The sequence below is a fragment of the Chlorocebus sabaeus genome, chromosome 21, assembly GCF_047675955.1.
Source record: "Chlorocebus sabaeus isolate Y175 chromosome 21, mChlSab1.0.hap1, whole genome shotgun sequence".
Taxonomy (NCBI): Eukaryota; Metazoa; Chordata; class Mammalia; order Primates; family Cercopithecidae; genus Chlorocebus; species Chlorocebus sabaeus.
The window spans coordinates 120,333,702-120,355,722 of record NC_132924.1 but is presented as its reverse complement, the minus strand read 5'-3'; the positions used below and the strand labels follow the sequence as shown (position 1 = coordinate 120,355,722).

Sequence of the window (22,021 nt, the reverse complement as noted above, 5' to 3'; positions counted from 1 at the left end):
CAGAACAATGAAAAAGGGCTAGAAAACAAACTTCTAAACAATAGATTTCCTATTAGTACAAAAGCAAGGCAGCGGATACTTCACAGGGCTGACAAGTGGATCCTGGATGGGATGCTGCAAGTTCTGTATTCTGTGATGGATGAGCCAAACCAATGATTTCTGGGAAACCATCTGGGAGGTTTTTCACAGAGTGTATTCCATCACTAAGAAACTTTCAGGCAGCCAAACGCTTGAAGAAGTGTTGGCATTTTCCTATAATAAATAGCTAAGGAGCCTGATAACCACATCCCCTAATTATTTTACAACATAACTACTTGATAAAAATCTATGTTTACATACCTATGTAGTTAGCTCGTTTTTGCCATTACCTTCAATGGCAAAAACCCTAATTACTTTTGCACAACCTAATATTTAAAATCCATGGTCTCCTTCAATGAGGATTGAGAGGCCATTGTTATAGACTCTATGTTTGTGTCCCTCAAAATTCACATATTGAAACCCTAAGCCCCCGTGGGATGGTATTAGGAAGTGGGGCCTTTGGGGGTTAATTAGGTCATGAGGGTGGAACCCCTATGATGGGATTGGTGCACTCATAAGAAGAGACTTAAGAGTGTGTGCCCTCTTTCTCTCTCTCTCTTTTTCTCCAATGAGAACATACAATAAGAAAATGGTTGTCTGAAGCTTCTCATAATGTGCCCTCAGTAGACATGGAATCTGCATGTACCTTGATACCCTGGTCTTGGACTTCTCAACCTCAAGAACCATGAAAAACATATTTCTGGTGTTTAGACCACTCAACCTATAGTATTCTGTTATAGTAGCCAAAACTGATCAAGACAGTTATATACTGGTGAGCTGGAAAGACGTGCTCTCTTATTAAACTTTATTAACACAAAACCTATCAAACTCAGGCCAGCTCCACTGCCCTCTTTTTATCTTGCCTTCACTACTTGCTTTGGTAACTTCCTAAAACCTGCCTCCTTCCCCATTGAGTTCTTTAGAACTCCCCTTCCAATAAGACTGGCTCTAGAAGTTTCTTATCTCTCCTCTTCAGCCTACAGCTCCTTTCTCTTTTAATGAAAATAAAACAGATAATAAAAATGCCCAAAACAAAGAAAATTTAGAAATTTAAAAATCGTACTGCTCTCTTGTAACCATGGGTTCCAGCCTGTATCAGAAAGCTTATTACCACGTCAACAGTCAATAGGTGAATGTAATGATTGTGTTTAACGTTCTTTTGATTATTAACATCAATGGAGTGTTATCTAAAAAAATTCTAGTTGGAGGAAAATAAAACACGTTAAAGCAGCTAAAACATACTTTGCTGAAGAAACATCCCAAATAACGGATCTCTTTCTTTGCTTATTCCAAAGAAAAAAAAAAAAAACCAAAAGAATTCTTGGTGATTAAGCATCATCTGATCATGGACGTTACAAAGGAGAACTAAGAACTTTGCTGGGATTAGCAGGGAGCAAGCACAGAGATAAAATTGCACACTGGTGTGAAACGACCCAGCCTGGGCTGCAAAGAAAGCTACGCAACTGGGACTTAACTTCAAAAGAAACAAAATGAGGACATGTTTAAGGGTTTACAAACAAAACAGAGAGTAGGACGGCAGGAAAGCCTTTTCTTGTGGCTTTCAGTGAGCAGGAAAAGTACTTTTCTTCAGTGACTGTGGGGGAAGAAACATTTTCAGTGGTGTCGAAGTTGGTGAGAGGTCATTAAATACATAATGGTCTGAAGTCTCCAATGTTCCTTGAGAGGCTCTGTCTCTCACAGAGTTAAAAGAAAGACTCAAGATGCATTGGAAAGTCAGTCAGCATTTAGCATTCCCTAGTGTCAGACCCCAGGTTTAAGTTTATGCCACACAGTGTTCAGAAAACAGATTCTATTGCCATTTCATAGACGAAGAAAGTAAGATACAGTATTAAGGGATCCACTAATTAAGTGATAAAGCCAGATCCAAAATCAGGTATGCAGGATTCCAAAGTTTGTATTTTAGAACAAAGTCAATTCTCCTTTCCACTATACTAGTATATCTTAAGATGTGTTTATTATAGTATTTGAATCCTACTTTAAAATTTCCAGCACAGACGGTATAGAGTTGTGGGCGTTTGTATTTTACTTAAAGTTGCGATCCAGAGGCAGTTCCTCTTCTGATCAGGAATCCACAAGTAAGAGGCATCAAGAGTTTTAGTGCAGAAACAGTACACCCACCCCAGAGGGGGTGACTCTTAGTTTTTTGCTATTTATTCCTCATATCAACCTAATTCACTGAATCAACAAGTCCTCTGATGAACTTAATACCAAACTGGGTTTTCTTTGGTGAAATTAGCAGTCTGTTAGATAGCATAAAAGTAAATGTTAATGAAATGTTAGAAAGGAGATATCAATAGTGAACTTAAAGGCACTAAAGGTATGTGGTTTGGCACAACACCTTTGAGAGACACACCCAGCCTTGTGTTAAGATGGTGAAAGACTCTGGTGAGGCCTGTAACCTGAGTTCTCAGAAATGCTTCTGGAGTTAGGATCACTTAGTGATCCTGTGCCAGCGATTATTTGCTGAGGAGACTTTCTGTCACCTAGCACTAGCTCTGGGTGTAGCTGAATCCCACCATTCATCGTCGCTGCTTCAGGAAAACATTTTATTCAAGGAGAGCTGGGACTCACTGAGCTTGCAGAAGAATGTTTGTTAAGTGTTGTGCTTCCTTGGTAATACTTGTTTATTTAATAAATGTATTTATGCACATCATAACTTGTCCTGTGACTTCCGTTCCTTTGCCCCCTGGGGGCAAAGCTATAGGAGAGTAGCTAATTCTCATGCATCCCAAACTTTTCAGTGACTGACGATGTTTTACAAAAAGAATCTAAAAGGTGTGTGTGCAAATTGGCTAAGGTCAATCTATAATTCTGTTTCTCAGACTGTGTTTATCAGAATCACTTGAAGTTTTAAATTCTTCAATTTGTCATCCTCTTGAATTTCAAAGTTCCAGAGGTGGGGCCTGAGAGTTGGAATGGCAACGAGTTCTTCTCGTGATTCTTACACACTCAGGATTCAGCTAATGACAATATAACAAAACAAGCTTCATGATCATTAGCTGACAATACGTCCTAAAGGCAGACCACAGACCCAAGAAAAAGTCAATATTCTCCTGACTGCTGGACTCGAAAACGAAAATCTGTAAACTGATAGTAAATAGCAAACCATCAAGACCTCATCTTCTATAAACTTTAGGCCATGAATGTGTGGTTACAGCTATTTGCTCGCTCCTCTAGATTGAAATCGATAAAAACTGGCCTTGGGCATTCAGGAAGATCATGTATGGCCAGAAATATTCCAGTCAAGGGATCAGTAGAGATTATCAGTAGCTTTCCCACTGACAACTGGGATCTATTTACTATCAGAGCAACGAAAACTGTTGGCCATAAGTCAATCTTACTGAATACTTTTTTTGGAGGGTAACGGGTTTGGCTATTGAGTTGTTTTTTTTTTCTCACGTCAATATGTCCAGTTCATTCACTCATAAGAAAGCTTGTTTGACTTTCATCTACTCATCAAATATTTATTGAGAGTCTTCTTAAAATCATGTAGTCTTAACTTCCAACAAATATTATGGAAGATTAAAGAAGGAGAGCCCTAGTTCATGATTTTTGTCTCTAAGTTGTCACTAATTAGATGGGGAGAAATGCTCTGGTATAGGACTCAAGAAACTTAAATCCAGGTGCTAGCTGCAAACTCAGTGGCAAGTTAGTAAATCTCCTAGGGTCTTCTCTGTTTCCTCTCTAGGCAATTCATAATAAAGTGATGTCTTGCCTATTTTATATAATTTACTAATTCTTTCACAAATATTTATTGTTCATCTACAACATTCCAGGATTTTTTCTAGGACCTTGAGGAATATAGCAGGGTACAAGATAAACAAAGTGGCTGCTCTCATGTCACCTTACTCTAAGAACTAGAACACACACACACACACACACACACAGAGACAGTGATATATAACTATTAATATAAACAAATAATATATATGTAAATATAAACATTCTCAGAGGCAAATATGTAACATATAGATTTTAAAGCTTAAATAAAAGCCTTTTCTAAGAATGTGATTTATTTTTTACATCTCACATTGCATGATTTAGGACAGGAAAGATAATAATCTAATAAAAGATGTATTGATCTAAACAATGTGCCTAGCACTTTAATAAAATATGTCCTCATAATTTATTAGTTATGAAAAAAATCATTTTCTGGCAGGACACATTTTTCCAGTTAGAAAATATGACAGGTCTTTGCTACAACACTTTTTTGCACATAGTAGAATTTCTCATAAGATAATATTCTTTTTACTAATATTTTCATTACTTAAGAACCAAGATGTTTGTGACCACATGTCTTCTCCTATAAGGTAGACTGTGGTAGGCACCTTTAAAATGGTACCCAGGAATCAATGGCTCTTTGTAGTCATGCCCTTGTGAAATCCCCTTCCTTTAACTGTGGATGGGATTTAGCAACTCACTTCTGACAAGCTGAAAATAATAGTAGTGATGGGATATCACTGCTAAATTGGATTATTTTTAAAAAACTACTTATGGTTTTTATCTGGAGAACTTCCAGATCCTTATCTGACTTACTGGCTTTCCCCTCCCCTCCTCTCTTTCTTTTGTTTTCCCTCTCTCTTTCTCTGCCCAGTCACCCCCAGGAGAGGCTACTTGAAGAAGGAAGGTGTTACAGAATCCAAGGCCACAGAGAACTGGGGCATCCTAGCCAGCACTGTCAGCCACGTACGTGAGACCTGTTAGAAGCAGACAAGTCTTCAAATGATGCAGCCACAGCCAACAGTTTGAAGTCAACCTCATGAAAGACCCGCTCAGCTAAATTACTCCTGAATTCCTGATCCAGAGAAACTGCGAGATAATAAATGTTTGTGTGAAGACACTAAGTTTGGATAATTAGTTACATAGCAATAGGTCACCAGCAAATAATCCAAGGACCTGACTTTTGAGGATTATGAGGATGAATTTAAAATCTCCTTTGTTATACTTCAATGATTTAAATTAGGCCAAAAGAACATAGTGACATCACCTTAATATCTTCATCAGAAACAAACACAATTTTTCTTTTTTTACTTTTTTTTTTTTTTTTTTTTTGCTCAATGGAATTAGAGTTTGTTTGTTTTATCCTGAGATCTACTGAGTCAGTTGAGTCAAATAGAAATACCTCATAATCAAACTTCATTTTGAAATCTCATTGTGTGCAATGGATTAGTAACCAAAAAGCAACGGCATTCTTACCTCCAAAAAAGTACTTCTCGCCGGTTTTAACTTGAAGAGGACTATTAGTTCGAACTGCTGATGCTTCATCTCCATCGATGGTGAGAATAGCAAAATTCTCCTTGGCTAGGAAGCGAACCTCGTGCCACTGTCCATCATTCAACCCAGAACCTGGTAAGTACAAGATAAAAGTTGTTTCTTTTCTTAAAACTACCTAGTTGAACACAATTTCTAATATCAGCAAATCAGGATTTTACAAATAGAAGTATTTTTCTCTAGGAAAATACAGTGTTGCTTACAATTCAAACTGATGTCTCATGTCTCTTGAACATTATAAGTGGTTCTATACTCCACCTAACTGAATAAGGCATAACATAACTCAACCAAGTAGACAAGCAGTATTAATACCACTGGGTACTTAGGGAAAGAAATGGACTGAAAAAAAGTCATTTGGATGACCTTGTCCTCCCAAAGTGCTGGGATTACAGGCGTGAGCCACCGCACCCAGCCGCTGAGCACATTTTATGATTATGTGCTATTTTAACTTAGTGAATTATGAACTATTTTAACTTAGTAATTTATTTTCTGGTTAACTTTGCTAGATCTCATTCTCAGACAAGAAAATGAATGTATGGCTTTTACCTAATGTCTGTCTTTGTTTTTAAAATATTTATTTTTCTGTATAGTTTGTTCTCTCTCAATGAACACATTTGGTGAGTATAGTTTATAGAAATTAAGTACTATATAATAATGTGTATGTGCAGCTATAAGTACTAACTGACCACCAATAGTCATGGAAAATAATAATAGGATTATCTGATCATTTACAAATGAGTTATCTTTATGATAGAGTACATGATATTAAAAAAAACCAGCAAAATAAAACAAGAATGCATATTCCCAACAATGGCACTTCATTGCTGCCTGATACAACAATCTTTGGAAACAAAAATTCTATTGAATTATCCATTAGGCGGACAGTAGCTTAAAGCTTTTGTTTAGTTTGTGTTGAAGAATAATCAGAAAATTAAAAAGCAAAAAGGGGAGAGCGGCCAGGAAACATAAGCTTCTGGAGAGAGTTTAACACTTAGTAGCAGAGAAAACCAAGAGGGCCAGAATGGACTCTGTGAAGGCCTGTGCTATGACAAGGTGGTGGTTGGGGGGTATTTTGTGCTATTCTTCTTCAGATGGCACAATGTAGAATCCATAGGTAGAAGTTACATGAGGGCGTGCTTCGGTTTCACAAAAGAAAGAGAACTCTAGCAAATAAAGGTATCCAAAAATAGAATGAGAGCAAATCAATGACGCACAGATCAGGGTTCCAAGCTCCTGATAATTTATACCAGGAATCTGAAAAACTGGTTTGTGGCTGAAATCTGGCTTGCTGCCACCTGTTTTTCTATAACCTGTGAGCTAAGAATAGTTTTTACTTTTCTAAATGGTTGAAAAGAAATAAAAAGAAGAATAATGTTTAGTGACATGTGAAAGTTATATACAATTCAAATGTTAGTGTCCATATAAATGTTATTGGAATGTAGCCAAGTACATTTATTTACATACCATGTGCCCTACAGCAAGAGTCAGCTGCACTGGAAACTATACAGTTCATAAAGCCTAGGCTATTTACTACATGCGCTCCTTTACAGGAAAATCATACATTACTAGTTGATTTATACTAAGAAATAGAAAAACTGTTTTAAAGAACAACGTAAGGGCTGTTGGAGCTTAGAAGATAGTACCATGTTTGTAGTAGTTACTCATATCATAGTAAGTATTATCACACAAAATCACCCCGCAAGGGTTTGTTTTTTTTTTTTTTTTTTTTTTTTTTTTAGGATTTTCAAATTTTAATTTAGTAATGCTTACTGAGCACTTTTTTTTGTTTTGTTTTGTTTTGAGATGGAATTCCACTCTTGTTTCCTAGACTGGAGTGCAATTGTGGGATCTCGGCTCACTGCAACCCCTGGCTCCTGCCTCAGCCTCCCAAGGAGCTGGGATTACAGGCGTGTACCACCACACCTGGCTAGTTATGTATTTTTAGTAGAGACATGGTTTCACCGTGTTAGTCAGGCTCGTCCTGACCTCCTGACCTTTAGATCCACCTGCCTTGGCCTCCCAAACTGCAGGGATTACAGGCATGAGCCACCGCGCCCGGCTACTGAGCACATTTTGTTTCAATCAAGAATATAAAATCTCTGCTCTAAAGTAATTAATGCAAAAGACTTTCCAAATTATAAAATTTAGCATACAAGTGAATATAATAGCATAAATAGTATAATAGTACGCATAATATAAATAATGTAATAAGGCAAACAGCTACATGAGCCCACTATCATCTTTGGTCTACCATATGATCCAGCAATCCAACTACTGAGTATATACCCAAAAGGAAGGAAATAAATACATGGAAGAGACATCTGCACTCCTGTTTGTTGCAGCACCGTTAACGACAGCTAAGATTTGGAAGCAACCTAACTGTCCATCAACAGATGAATACAGAGTATTTCAATAGCCCCCAATGGTTCCTCTGATTTCACTCTTTGCACTAACAGTCTAATCTCCCCACAAAGTGGTATTATCTTTATAAATGTATAATTGGGATCACACTATTCCCTACAACAGCTTTCTGTTCTTTTTGAACTCATGAAAGGTACTGAATAAAGTCCTTTTGGTGAACTAGGAGGTGTCATGTGAACCATCTGGAATGTCTTGTGTGAATTATCTTCATGGTTTTGCTCCTTCACATCAGGTCTCTGTGCAAATGTCATCTTAACGAGAGGTGGTCTTTCCTAGCTATTCTATATCACATATCATTTCCCCCTCTCTTCCAACATCTCTTCTTTTCTGAGCTTTATTTTTCCTTATAGTGTCTCTCATTATCAAATTTATTATATGTTCATTTATTAGCATACTTATTATGTTTTCTATCACTTGATTATAAACTCTCTTTTGTCTGTTTTATTCTCTACTAAAAACGCGACAGCTAAAACCATGTCTGGTACATAGTAGGTGTGAATGAATAACTGAATGAATCTGAGGGAGTGATCATGACCAGGAATCTGGCACTCTGGGTTTCATAGATGGCCAAATAAATGATGAAACATAAAAAAGCAATAAAAATAAAGCTAGAGTTGCTGACTATGGCTTCTCAGCTCTAACTGCTAATGTGCCATATGACTAACTCTAAGGGTAAGGATTAAGTTCAGTAGATAAATTTTTTTTTGTTAAGTTTCATTTAATGTCTGTAGGTCTTCCTGGAAATCTCCATTATCCTAAGCCCATTTGTAATTGACCTTGCTCTGTTATGAAGTAATTAAATTAAGTATATCTCTTCATCCCACCGTGGCTGTCACCTGCAGAAAACTCCCATACATTTCAATGGCTTCCAATGATGTAGAAAGAGGAATAGGCCAGACACTAGGTGTGCAAGGGGCAGTATTACGACAGCCTCTCAGAGAGACTCCAGTGGGCTGAAATTCAGTTGCCCATAGTAGCAATGTCCTTATTAAAGATCTTTTTTGTGACTTTCCACCCAGACTTGTCTCACCTCCCCTCTCCCCAATTGCATTTATTGGACCAATGTCAAATAAACCATATGCACCCATATTCATGTATCAGGGTCTACTTTTTGTACTTATAGGTTACTTTATAAGATAGTTACTTTATAAGATAGTTCCTCACTGCAAAAAGAAAAAGGCATGATTTAAGTCCAAGTTCTGTTTATGACAAGAATACCTTCAGTCATTGAATCCCAGAGTTTTATTTTTCCTGTCCGTACAAAAACTGGGAAAACAATAATCATGTTACTTCTTATCTTTCAAATATTCTGAAGAACACAAATAAAATCTCTTGTACTATAAAATGACTCTATGCATGCAAAGGGTTATTTCTGAAGTTAGCTGTCAGCCAAGCAGCAGTGTTTACTGAAATAGTTCCATCTCAAGCGGGTCCCTTTGGGTATTCCCATGGAAGTGATGCATCGAAGACCATCTCTTCACCATGGCATTTACTTCTAAAGTACAAAGCAGGATTTATTGTTGCTTAACCATAGGACGACATGGTTTTGATTTTGATTTTTGCCTTTTATAATTTGACAAACCCTGCTATAAATACAGTTTTGGACATGGATCTCACAGATATCAACATGATATTTGTTCAGTCCCCAAATCCAATCCCAAATAATCACACGTCCAGAGAAAGACCCTTAAAAAATATCTTTGGTTATTCTAAATGGAAGAAGAAGAAAGCCTTTCAGAAAATTCCTATGAAAATATCTCCGTCACAAAATTAATTTGGAAATGGAGCATCCTCTTTTTAATTTTTCATGGCAAAAGGTCTATTATTCTAATCAGATTAAAATTAAAAGGTTATTTTATTTTCTTCCAGGAACTTAATTACTAGAGAAATTAGAACCCAGATTAAAGGATCCTTGCTGATAGCAGCCACTGCTGTATCAAAGCTTAAGCTGTGATTCCTATTCATTTCCAATTATTATTTGGAAAATTTAATGTTAATTATCAAGAGGTGATACCTCAGTCATCTATGATAAAAATGAGTCCTCAAATGTAGTGAAGTTTATTCTTAAATGTGGCAAAGAAGACTCAATTTCTTATAGAAAAATGTGCTGCTTCTTTCACATTTTCTTTGTCTACATCTTGTAAAAAATAGTATGCTGAAGGCTTTCTGCAGAGAAGAATAGATTTTCATGGTCTTTTAATATGTCGGCATATATAGATATAAAGTTCTAAGCTCTATGTGCTAGCCATGGTGATATTTTACTTGTGTTTTATTCATAACACCTCACATAATTTTTTGAAACAATTATCTCCAGTATATAGGGAGGGACTGAGTCTACTAATCCGTAAGCATCCTATAGATGGTAACAGGTAAAACTTAGAATTGGAACTCGGATATAGTTGGTTCTAGACTTGAACAAATAAACAACAAACAAAACAAGAACCACAACAAAATATGTTATAGAGACCCTGTGCATCCATGATCAGAGTTTTCTTATACTATGCAAACACACACATGCGCACACAACCCATGCGTACACACAACACACGTGCACACACAACACAGGTGCACATGTGTACAAACACACACATGCACACACACACACTTCCATTTGCTACCACATCTGGAGAGGTGCTCAGTTTCTGGGGATATCCGTGTCTCATATGTTGTCAGGTCTGGAAATAAAATGAAGCTTTGAGTATATGGATTAAGTATTTATACACTCGTTACTCTCAGTATTTGTATAGCATTAGAATGGTGGCTGGCACATAGAAGACAGTATATCTATATTATTAAGACAAAAAACATAGAATATTTCATAGAAAAGTAAACTGAGACACATTTAATAATTTGTCTTGCAGCAGGTGGCTGCGGCTCACACCTGTAATCCCAGCACTATGGGAGGCCAGGTGTGCGGATCACCCGAGGTCAGGAGTTTGAGACCAGCTTGGCCAACATGATGAAACCCCATCCCTACTAAAAATAGAGAAAATTAAGCGGGCGTGCTGGTGGGCACTTACAATCCCAGCTACTTGGGAGGTTGAAGCAGGAGAATTGCTTGAACCCGGGATGCAGAGGTTGCAGCAAGCTGAGATAGTGCCACTGCACTCCAGTCTAGGCAACAAGAGCGAAACTTCATCTCAAAAAGAAAAACAAAATTGTCTTTGGAGTTTACTGTCTCATAATTACAAATATTGATGTAGTGATAAGTAAGTTTTCTAAACAAGAAAGCAATGCAGTAAGTCTTTACAATGTGGAGATCATACCTTTCACCTACAGGACAACCAAAAAATGTGTCTTAGCCTTTTGTTAATGGGAATTTGAGGCTTGGGAAAACATATACAGTGACATGGGAAACATATCCTGTATCTTAAACAACTAAGACAAAGGTAAAGATGATTTGTTCCACAGAAATGTGTTAGACGATTCACAAAGTTAGGACAAAGACACTGATGTTAAAGTTGCCTGTGAAGACATTAGAACAAAATTATTTCTAAAAAGTGAGAATGAAAAAATGAACTTTGTAAACGATGTATGTATGTAATATGAAAAACACATAAATATTATTGACATCTTCACTTAGGCCTTGACAGTTTATGTGCAAGTTAGTAAAAATATAAAATAATCCAGGGAACATGGAGAATTACCTTATATTTGGGGTCATAGTATATTCAGGCACACGTGGAGCTTGCCCCATGAGAGGCTGAGATCGAATTGGAACCTGGGGCTGTTAGATTCACACTTCCACCCTCAAGAGGTGGAATAGCACAATGAATAAGAACCTGGACTCTGAAGTCACACTGTCTGGATATAATTCTCATTTCTGCTCAACTGATAGCTGGGCCTTCAGCAAGTTAATCTTTTTATGCTTCAAATCCCTTTTTTATAAAATGGTAATAGTGAAATAATCTATTTCATAAGGTTTTTGTAAGATTAATTGTCTATATTACCATGTAGAATATGCCTAGCATCTAATTAGCACTCAGTAAATATTAGTTATTTGTTTATATTCAGTGAGTGAACTTAGTTCTCTAAATATCAACTTGGGTTGTTACTCAGGAGGCTGAGGCAGGAGAATTGCTTGAACCTGGGGGGTGGAGACTGCAGTGAGCCAAGATTGCACCATTGCACTCCAGCCTGGGCAACAGAGTGAGGCTCCATCTTAAAAATAAATAAATTTTAAAAACAAATTGGTTTTTTTTTATGTACAAATACCTTCCTCTCCCATATATATATATATAGTAATGCAATATCAGTGGTAAGAAATTTGTTGATTTGGACAGCTATCTATCTCTTGTGAATATCAGAGTCAGCAGTTTTCAACATCAATTCTGAGCTATGCAACAAAATCAAGCTTTTTTTTTTTTTTTTTTTTTTTTTTTTTTAACCGAGTCTTGCTTTGTCGCCCAGGCTGGAGTGCAGTCGTGCCATCTTGGCTCACTGCAACCTCTGTCTCTTGGATTCAAGAGATTCTCCTGTCTCAACCTCCCACCACCACGACTGGCTAATTTTTGTATTTTTAGTAGAGACAGGGTTTGTTTCACCATGTTGGCCAGGCTGGTCTCGAACTCCTGACCTCAGGCAATCCGCCCGCTTTCTTAATAGTTACCCATAAACTTTAGTATCTCCAAAATGTGTTTTTTCTTCAATTGTTTAATACATGTGGTTCTGAACCTCTGTGAAATATTTCTAAAAATTAAATGTAATGCTAAGCGAGGGCTTCTCATGGTTAATAACTTGAGGAGACTGATATGAACTCGAGTACATATTTTCCAAATTTTTAAAAAATATATACTATTGAAACAGATTTAATTTCATACTTTAAAAATTAAATGTAAAAATGTGATGTTGCTTCATAATAGGTATCCTCAGCTATTCAATAATTCCTAATGATAAAAACGTTTCAACTGTACATTATAAAAGGAAACTGATATTTCTAAAGAGGATTTAACCTAAAACCAACATCTTTGAAACCATATTCCAGCACTTTCTCGATATTTTTACAAAATAAATTGTTTTATAATATTTTCTCTAACACCTCCCTAACTTACAATTGTTAGGAACACTTGTTTTGAATGCAAATGTAAAATGTTAATGAAAAGTTTTCTATCTGTGCTTTCTAATGTTATTATTTTTAAAGTAAGACTCTTGAGGCGGTTGCTTTGGTTGAACAAGAAGAAACAGATGTTGCTCTTATTAGAGACAAGAAGAAAAGACTGGCTTAATGTATGTTGGGGAAAAAAAGAATGTATTTAAAATATAGTAGCAAATGAAGATGTAACATCTGTTAGAAAATGCTTCAAATAAAATTACAGTGACTGGAGTTTTCAGTCTTATGATCAATATTCAATCTTAAGAGCAAAATTTCCTAGAATATGAATTCATCTTTAGGCAGTTACAGGGTTCTATGATGTGTTACTAATATATCTTATTAAGAATCAATTCTCCTTTTATGCAATAAAACTTTCAAAAGGTATATAAATTTTCATATAAATATGCCGCACACTATTTCTTATATTATCTATATAAATTCCATATCATAAGAAAATGGATCCATTTTGACCTTTCTCATTTTCACATGCCAATCTAAACCACATTATAAATATGATCAATTGTTGTCAGATAAAACATGTAAAAAGGTGCTTGGGCAGGTACAAGATACTTTTGCTTTTTATGATAAAGAAACTGCCAAAAGCTTTATTGTAAAGTTATAAAGACAGAGTCACGTTGGAATGTGTCCTTCTTTTGGAAAAATCAATAGAATAGAACTTTTAAGTAAAACAAATACATTGGGGAGAGCATATAGCACGACATTTTTTGGATGTGTTATTAGAAATAACCACTTCACAGCCGGGTGTGGTGGCTCACGCCTGTAAACCCAGCACTTTGGGAGGCAGAAGCGGGCAGATCACCCAAAGTCCAGAGTTCGAGACCAGCCTGACCAACATGGTGAAACCCTGTCTCTACTAAAACTACAAAATTAGCCAGCGTGGTGGCGCATGCCTGTAATCCCACCTACTCCAGAAGCTGAGGCAGGAGAATCGCCTGAATCTGGGAGGCGGAGGTTGCAGTGAACCGAGATTGCACCATTGCACTCCAGCCAGGGCAATAAGAGCAAAACTCTGTCTCAAAAAACAAACAAACAAATGAACAACAACAACAACAAAACCAGAAATGACCACTTCATTTATTTAATATGTAGAATCTTAGGGATAGGATGAATTCTTTTCTTACAGGCACCCAAATTCCTCTAAGAAAAAACGGATGTAGGTAGTGGTCCTTATCTTGTCTGCACATTAGAGTCATTTGGAGGAGCTTTTAAAGTTCCACCCTGATTCCTCCAAATCATTAATGAGAGAAATTAAGGCACTAAATAAATGGAGATATATACCATGCGATTCTAACTAAATCCCAACAATAAAGTTTTTGTAGAAATACATGAGATGATTCAAAAATGTTTAAGAAAATGCAAAAAGACCTTAAATATTCAAAATAAGCAAAAAAGAAAAACCAAGTTAGAGAACTTATTTGATTTCAAGATGATAAATTTATATTATCAGAGAAAGACCATAAATAGACTCACATGTAGGTAGTCAATTGGTTTTTTAACAAAGGCACCAAGGCAATTTAATGGAGAATGAAAAGTGTCTTTTTCAAAAAATGATGCCAAAACAACTGGATAAATATAGAGAAGATGTATTTTTGACTTCTATTTTATACAATCAAACAAAAAAAGTAGTTCTCAATGGATTTTAGACCTAAGAAAACAGAATATTTTCAGGACCTTGGGGCTAACAGAGGTTTCCTAGAGGACATCAAAATCACTTGATAATTTGAGATCCATCAAATTTAAAAACTTTTTCTCATCAATAGACATGGTTAATAAAATCCACAGCAAGAAAGAGACTAGGAAAAAATATTTTCAGTGCATGTATCTTAAAATAGAATATACTAAAATATACTAAGAGCTCCTATAAATCAATAATTACCGGAAAAAAATGGGCAAAAGTCACACCCCAAATAAAGATCTTTTAATTACTCATAAGTACATTAAAAAGTACTTTATATTATTATTCATCAGGGAAACCAAAACCATGATATATAATAGTATACCCATTTCTGTGGCCAAAAATTAAAAGGACTAAGTAGTATCTAGAGCAATTTGAACCCTCATGCATTACAATCTTTTTGGAAAACTCTGGACAGTTTTTAATAAAGTTAAACATATATTAATCCTATGACCCAATGATCCCCCTCCTAAGTATGTATCTACCAATATCAAAATGTATGTTGCAAAAATACTAACACAGGAATACTTGACAGCCTTATTCACAACAGTTGCAAACTGGAAATAAACACATGTACATATAGGGTATATTCAAACAAGGAAATATTGCTAAATCATAAAAAAAGAAAAAAGAAAGAACTAGTGGCACAAGCAACAGCATGACTGAATTTTTTAAATATTGCGTTTTGTAAGAAAAACCTGCACATAAAAATAACATGTTTTATGAATCCTTTTATATGAAATTCAAAAACAGGCAGAACTAGTTTATAAAATAGACAGGGAGGGAAACATCACACACCAGGGCCTGTTGTGGGGTGAAGGGAAAGGGGAGGGAGAGCATTAGGACAAATACTTAATACACGTGGGGCTTAAAACCTAGATGATGGGTTGATAGGTGCAGTAACACCATGGCACATGCACAGCTATGTAGCAAACCTGTACATTTGGCACATGTATCCCAGAACTTAAAGTAAAATAAAATTTTGAAAAAGAATAAAACAATCAAGTTGCTAGAAATCAGAACAGCAGCTGTCTATGGGAAGGTGGCTGCAAGTGGGAATGGACTGTAGGTTGGCACGAGGAACTTTCTCAGGTAGAGAAGATGTTCTATATGCTGATTGGGTGTTTGTTGTCTCAGGGTATATACTTATCCAAATCCATTGAAGTGTACTTTTAAAATCTGCATGTTTCACAAACAGTTGGCCCTTATTATTTGCAGATTTAACATTCGTGAATTTGCCTACTTGCTAAAATTTAGTCGTAAACGCAAAATCAATACCCATGGTCATTTAAAGACTCATGCACGTAGAGAGTGGTCCTAAGGCACTAGTTTCCAACTGAGGTAACGCTTTGTCTTCCTGTTTAAGGTCTCAACCTGCAAACAAGTATTCTTTTCACTGTATATCCAGTGTCCTTTTTTTTTTTTTTTTTTTGGAGATGGAGTCTCGCTCTGTCACCGAGGCTGGAGTGCAGTGGTGCAATCTTAGTTCACTGTAACCTCCGCCTCCCAGGTTCAAGCAATTCTCCTGCCTCAGCCTCCTGAGTAGCTGGGATTACAGGTGCAAGCCACCCACGCTTGGCTAATTTTTTGTAATTTTAGTAGAGACGGGGTTTCAGTGTGTTGCCCAGGCTGGTCTCGAACTCCTGACCTCGTGATCCACCAGTTAGGAATATTTTTAACCAATAGAACAGGAGTGAGCCACTGCGCCCTGCCAGTGTTATGTTTTTTATACTTTTGTGCTTTTGTTGACTTTGCTGTTACAAGTGGTCTCCTAACATAGTCCTGAAGTGCTCTTTAGCGATCCTAAGTTAAAGCTGTTATGTACCTTACACAGAAAATATGTGTTTGTTAAATTTGATTCAGGCATAAGTTACAGTGCTGTTGAACGTGAGCTCTGTTTGACTCAATGACAAATATTAAATACTGTAACTTTAAACAGAAACACACACAAAAACAAGGTTATGTATTGATTAGTTGGTGCAAATATTGTGATCAGAGGCTGGCAGGAACCTAACCCTGTATTTCCCTTAGGAAAAATGATTCAATAGTTGCTAATTCAGTTTTCACAGTGACTGTACAGAACATAACTATATATTGACTGAGAATAATGGGAATCAACTGTATGTAATTTTTACCTCAATAATATATAAATGTTTTCAAATGGAATAGTGGTGATATTCATTTTAAAGTTCAACTAAGTTTCATTCAATGTCTACTTTATGCTGTATTTTCTGCATTATCAAACAATGGGAAACCCAATACACATGAAATTATTTGCTCTTAAACAAGAGAAACCAATCAGACTCTTAAAATGTTGAACTTACAGAGATCAATATTTTAGCATATTAAAAATTAAATAACTGCCCCAAGACTAAATGTTCATGTAAAAAATTTTAGTAGCTGTTTCAACCATTACTGATTCCCAGCCAAAAGACAAACATGACTATATTTCAAAAACTCTTCATTATTCTGCTAATGATTCATCTCTTTTCATGACATAATCTTACAGAGCAGGTAACTTTAGTAGAAATATGTTTATACAAGGAGTCATTTTCATTAATCTTATCACTTTTGGCAGACTCCTTCTCCTTCCTTCTTTCCTTTCTTTCTTCTTTCCTTCTTCCCTTTCTTCCTCCCTTCCCTCCTTTCCTTTATTTTTCTTTCCTCTTTACTTCTCACTCTCCCCAACTGTCTCTGTTTTTTTTTTTGGTTTGTTTTTTTAATCAGTATTTGATTCTCTGTTGAATATAAAACACAATACAAGTTGTCATGAATAGGAAGTTATTGTTAGCTTCAAGGAGGGCTCCAATTCATCTATTGATTAATGAAGACATGTAGATAAGATCTAAGACGGGGTGTGGCAAAGCCATTAGAGTCTGGGTGTCATAACAGGATGTCATTCATACCAGGATTTCAAATGACAATATCAATCCTCTTTTTATTTATAAATATGTATTGAATACCTACTATTTCCTAAGTACTATTTTAGCACTAGAAATACAGTATGCCATAACTGGTTTCTGGTCTAGAAATATTTAGCTATTTTAATTTGAATAACTTATTAAATTTCTTGGTAACTTGGTTTCCTTACAGAGGAAATCATGATTCATGAGTCATAATGTATAGGAGGCACCTGATATCATCAAGAGATAGTAGCATCTTTTATTTTATCATTATAATTTTATCATGTATGTATAAAGACAAAGTGCATGTATGTATAAAGGGAAGGAACTTTGGCGGTTTTAGAAAGGGAACACATCACATTTTGTGTGTAGTGTGTGAGGTCACAACACAAAGACATTAGAAGGTGGCATTTGAGATGGGTTTCAGGTTTTAAATACAGACTTTTAAAGAACACAATTCTTCATCCATAAAGCGACGTTTATTGGAGAAAACTTGGAAAACTCAAAAAAGTATGCCAGAGAAAATATTCATATCATGAACAGATATCACACTTAATATTTGTTGTATTTCATCTGGCTTTGTCCATGGGTAACTGCAAACTACTCACATTCCTTTGATAACTGAAGAAAGGTTAAAAAATAAAGTATAACAGGAAGAAGCACGTGATGATCATCATCTACTGCTTTCTCTGATTTCTTATGACTGGGGTGATTTGACAGTCTTTGCTTTTCATCTTTTCATCTATTCTAGTTTCAGCTATTCTCTGAAGAGAATAACATGTAAATTTATTCGCACCAGCTTAAGCCCTTTTACGGTTCTTCTTCAAAGAGTCAAGCTCATTCTTTCACTCATTTATTCACTCATTAATTCATTTCTTACCATGTGACTGGCATAGTTTGAGTTGCCAGGGGCATAAGAGTAAACAAGACACACAAGGCCCCTGCCCTCATGGAGCTTAAATTCTTGTGTGCAAAGACAGATAATGGGTTAATAGGTAAAATTTCAGATGGTGATAACTGCTATGAAATAACTAAAACAGAGATTGTAATAGAGAGATAAGAATGATTGACAAAAGGGTAATGCTCTGAGGAGGTGACAGTAAATCTGAAGCCTGAAGGACAACAAGAGGTCAACCACATGATGATCTGATGCAAAGGCCCTGAGAGAAAATATGCTTGGTGCATTGGAGCACCAGAACGAAGTGCCCAGAGTCCAGAAGGCAAAGGGGAGGGACTGAGGAAATAAGAGAAAATATATAAGCAAAGACCTGATAAGTAGAAGGCAAGAGTGAAGGTAGGGGCATCTATTAGGCAGGTCTTACAGTCATCAGGGCAAGAGATGAAGGGAGTTTGGACAGAAGTTAGCCCTGGAGAAACGTGGCCAGATTTGTCATGTTTTGGAAGCACAGCTGATGGGTCATTGACTGGCTGTCAAAATTTTGAGAAAGAGATCTGTGGCTTAAGCAACTGAGTGGAAATGGATGCCATTTAACTGCAATGAGAGACTGGGGAGGGAGTCGAGGTTGGGCATATCTGTGAGATAGCTAAGTAGAGATATCGGGTAGGCCATTATATATTTGGGTCTGGAGCTCAAGAAAAAAAATGCAGTCTGGAGATATAAATCTTAGTCATGAGCATAAGTCATGGGGCAAGATGAGGTTACCTGGGGAGAGATTTGACATGGAAAAGAGAAGAGAGTTTAGGCTGAGCCTTGCAAGTGCTCTAAATTTTAGAAGTTGAGAAAATGGATGAGAGGACAGGTAGCAGAGATTCTTGACTTGACTAAACTTTAGTTAAGCTCCTAAAGTTTCTCCTAGGCCCATCTGTGCAATTCCTTATACAATTCAGTTTAGCAAAGATCCTGGCTAAGTAAGTTTAGCAAGACACCCCCCCTGACTCCTACTCACCGTGCCCATTTTCCATATCTAATTGCCCCAGTATCTGATCAGGTTCTTCATCCTTCACCATCTCTGGGGATGGCTGATCACCCCAGCTTGTCTTCAGCAAGAATCCTGTTAGGATGGTTTAACTATAATACCCTTTGCATCTGATGCTTCTTCTTAGTAATGTTCCATTCACTGACCCCACTCTGTTCTTTGGCTATAAATTCCCGCTTGCCTGTGCTATATTTGAAGTTGAGCCCAGTCTCTCTCTGCCACTGCAAAATCCCATTGCTGTGTCCCCATACCTATTGAGATGGTATTAAATAAAATATTTCTTACCATGCCTACCAAGTGTCACTAAATATCGTTTTTTCTTTAACACAGGAAAGATTACTGAGAGAGAGAGGCCAGTAAAAGGGTAAGAGAATGTGATATGAAGAAGAAGATTATTTCAAGAAGGAGGGACTAGTCAACTCTTATAAGTGTATCTGAGATATCAAGTAAAACAAGGAGAAGAAGTGGAGATTAGATTTGAGAATATGAAAGAGAAAGATGATTGGAGTGGAAAGGGGAGAATACAGTAGGTGAGGAATGGAAAGAGAAGATATGGCCCTTGAGTAGTTTAGCTATGCAGAAGAAGAACTTTGAATAGTGGTGTATATTGAGAATCTAATGAAAACTATGAATCCTGACTCAAGAAAAACTCATTCATATATACCCCAAATTTGTGTGCAATTTCAAGAGTTTAGGTCTTCTCTCAGGTTCAAAACCCTGATTTATATAATTCATCGTTCTTTAATTGTGCCATTTGACTTTATTGGGTAATGCATATACTGTCATTTCATTTACGCTTCTCTGATTATTTTTCTTACACTTCATTTTTTTCTAGTTAAAAGTTTATAGGTTATATTTCCTGTTCCTTAATTAGCTTTTTAAAATAAATACGCAAGTTAATTTTTAAGTGAAATATTAGTATTTGTTTACTGTCACTGCTTTGTTCCGTTCTAAGCAGAGATTTGTAGTGGTAAGATCGCTATTGTATCATTTTAGGAATATACGTTTGCATCATTATTAATATTACAATTTCTTAAATCTAAATTGACTAAGTTATTCTTAGACCTTTATTTTTGTCTCATATATATTTCAGATAAATGTAATATCTTACAGTTTTCTATGAAGGCCCAAAATCATTCTTGGATTGTAGAAAATTGATACTATGTAAATGGCAAGGACATTCAAATCAATTCCTCTGACTTTTTCTGAGGATATATCTATTTGACATATTGTAGACAATTTAAAAATAAATCTGATGATTCCTGACTTTATGGAATTTGCCCAACTGTATGGTCTAATGATATTTCAAAAGCTTTATGTACATATTTATAATTTCTAGAAAACACTTCTCTGTATTTTACAAATTAGAGTTACATAGCATGGGAAGAATAAATAAAAATAAATGGGAAAGATAGAGTGTAGCTGAGATTAGTTTGGTATCCAACTGGGAATCTGACAAGAAGTCATCCCAAATATAGGCATTCTCTTGTTTTCCATATCCTAATTGTAATATGCCATTAAAACTCTCTTGGTCCCGTCTTCAAGGCTGATGTTATCCTGTTAGAGAAATGAACACTAGAATGTTTACAGAGTACCTTGCCTCTTCTCCATGTCCCAAAGGCACATAGTTTCTGTTGTCTTATGCATTAAAGAAGAAATTATGTAATGCTATTGGTCAATGACTTTTTCAATTCTGTCATATTAGTATTATAGATGCAATGCAAAAAGTATTTTTAAAAAGGAATAATAGGAATATCATAAATGAAAATAATGACATTTAGACAAGATTAATTCTGGAATCAATTTTCTCATTTTTTTCTAAATGTTTATAACAAATTAAAAGCCTAAAATGAAAAATTGTCAGAAATGTAATTTAACGACTTCCTTTAAAATAGTATGTATGATTAATTCTATCCTTTGAAATATTTCAAAATCTGGGTTCCATAATAATCATAAAGAACTTGAATTTTAGTGGCTTTCATTAAAATAGAGGCTTTTTATACCTGTGTTTACTGGGTAACTCCAGTGACATAACTGTTTTTAAGTTAGAGAGGTTATCCAGTCACTCAGGGGCTCAGAAATTCCCAAGTTCAGGAAATCACCATGGTCAGAATCCTGACAAGGAAAAGACATCTTAAAATATTATGTCCAGGTACAGTCCTTTATGATTTGAATAGAAATAATTATTCTTAAATTGCTTTATAAAGTGCATAATAAGAATAGAGTTTCTTATTTCAGATAATTCTGCATTAAACCTTTTTTATAAAACTCTGTTTTTATACGTGCCACCACATAACCTTCATCTTTTATTCAAAGGATGAACTTAGGCTGCAGATGTAGGCAAAAACTCAGCCCTTACCTTTTATAAGTAGGTTTTTCCTGCCAGTCTCTCTACTACTTATTCTTCTACATGACTCCTAGCAGCTTCTGCATATTTCAGCTCGATGTCATTTCCTCCAATTAAACTACTAATAGGGACTGAACCTTGAAAAGTACATCTCAAGGTATTTATTAACTATGTCTCTTCAGCAATCTTCAATTCAACAATAATCCTTTTTGAGTGTCAACTGCACTTTCGGTCGTTTTTCTTACTCCTAGTGGC

General features: G+C 36.0%; 1 protein-coding gene across 1 annotated transcript in view; it reads right to left on the bottom strand.

The window, feature by feature from the left end:
• The window catches only part of CNTNAP2 (contactin associated protein 2), a 2,242,274-nt gene that overhangs the window by 1,092,747 nt on the left and 1,127,506 nt on the right, over window positions 1-22,021 (bottom strand). The window contains exon 9 of the mRNA XM_073009464.1: window positions 5,296-5,445. Coding sequence (XP_072865565.1) covers window positions 5,296-5,445 — 150 coding nt within the window. The remainder of the gene's footprint in view (window positions 1-5,295; window positions 5,446-22,021) is intronic.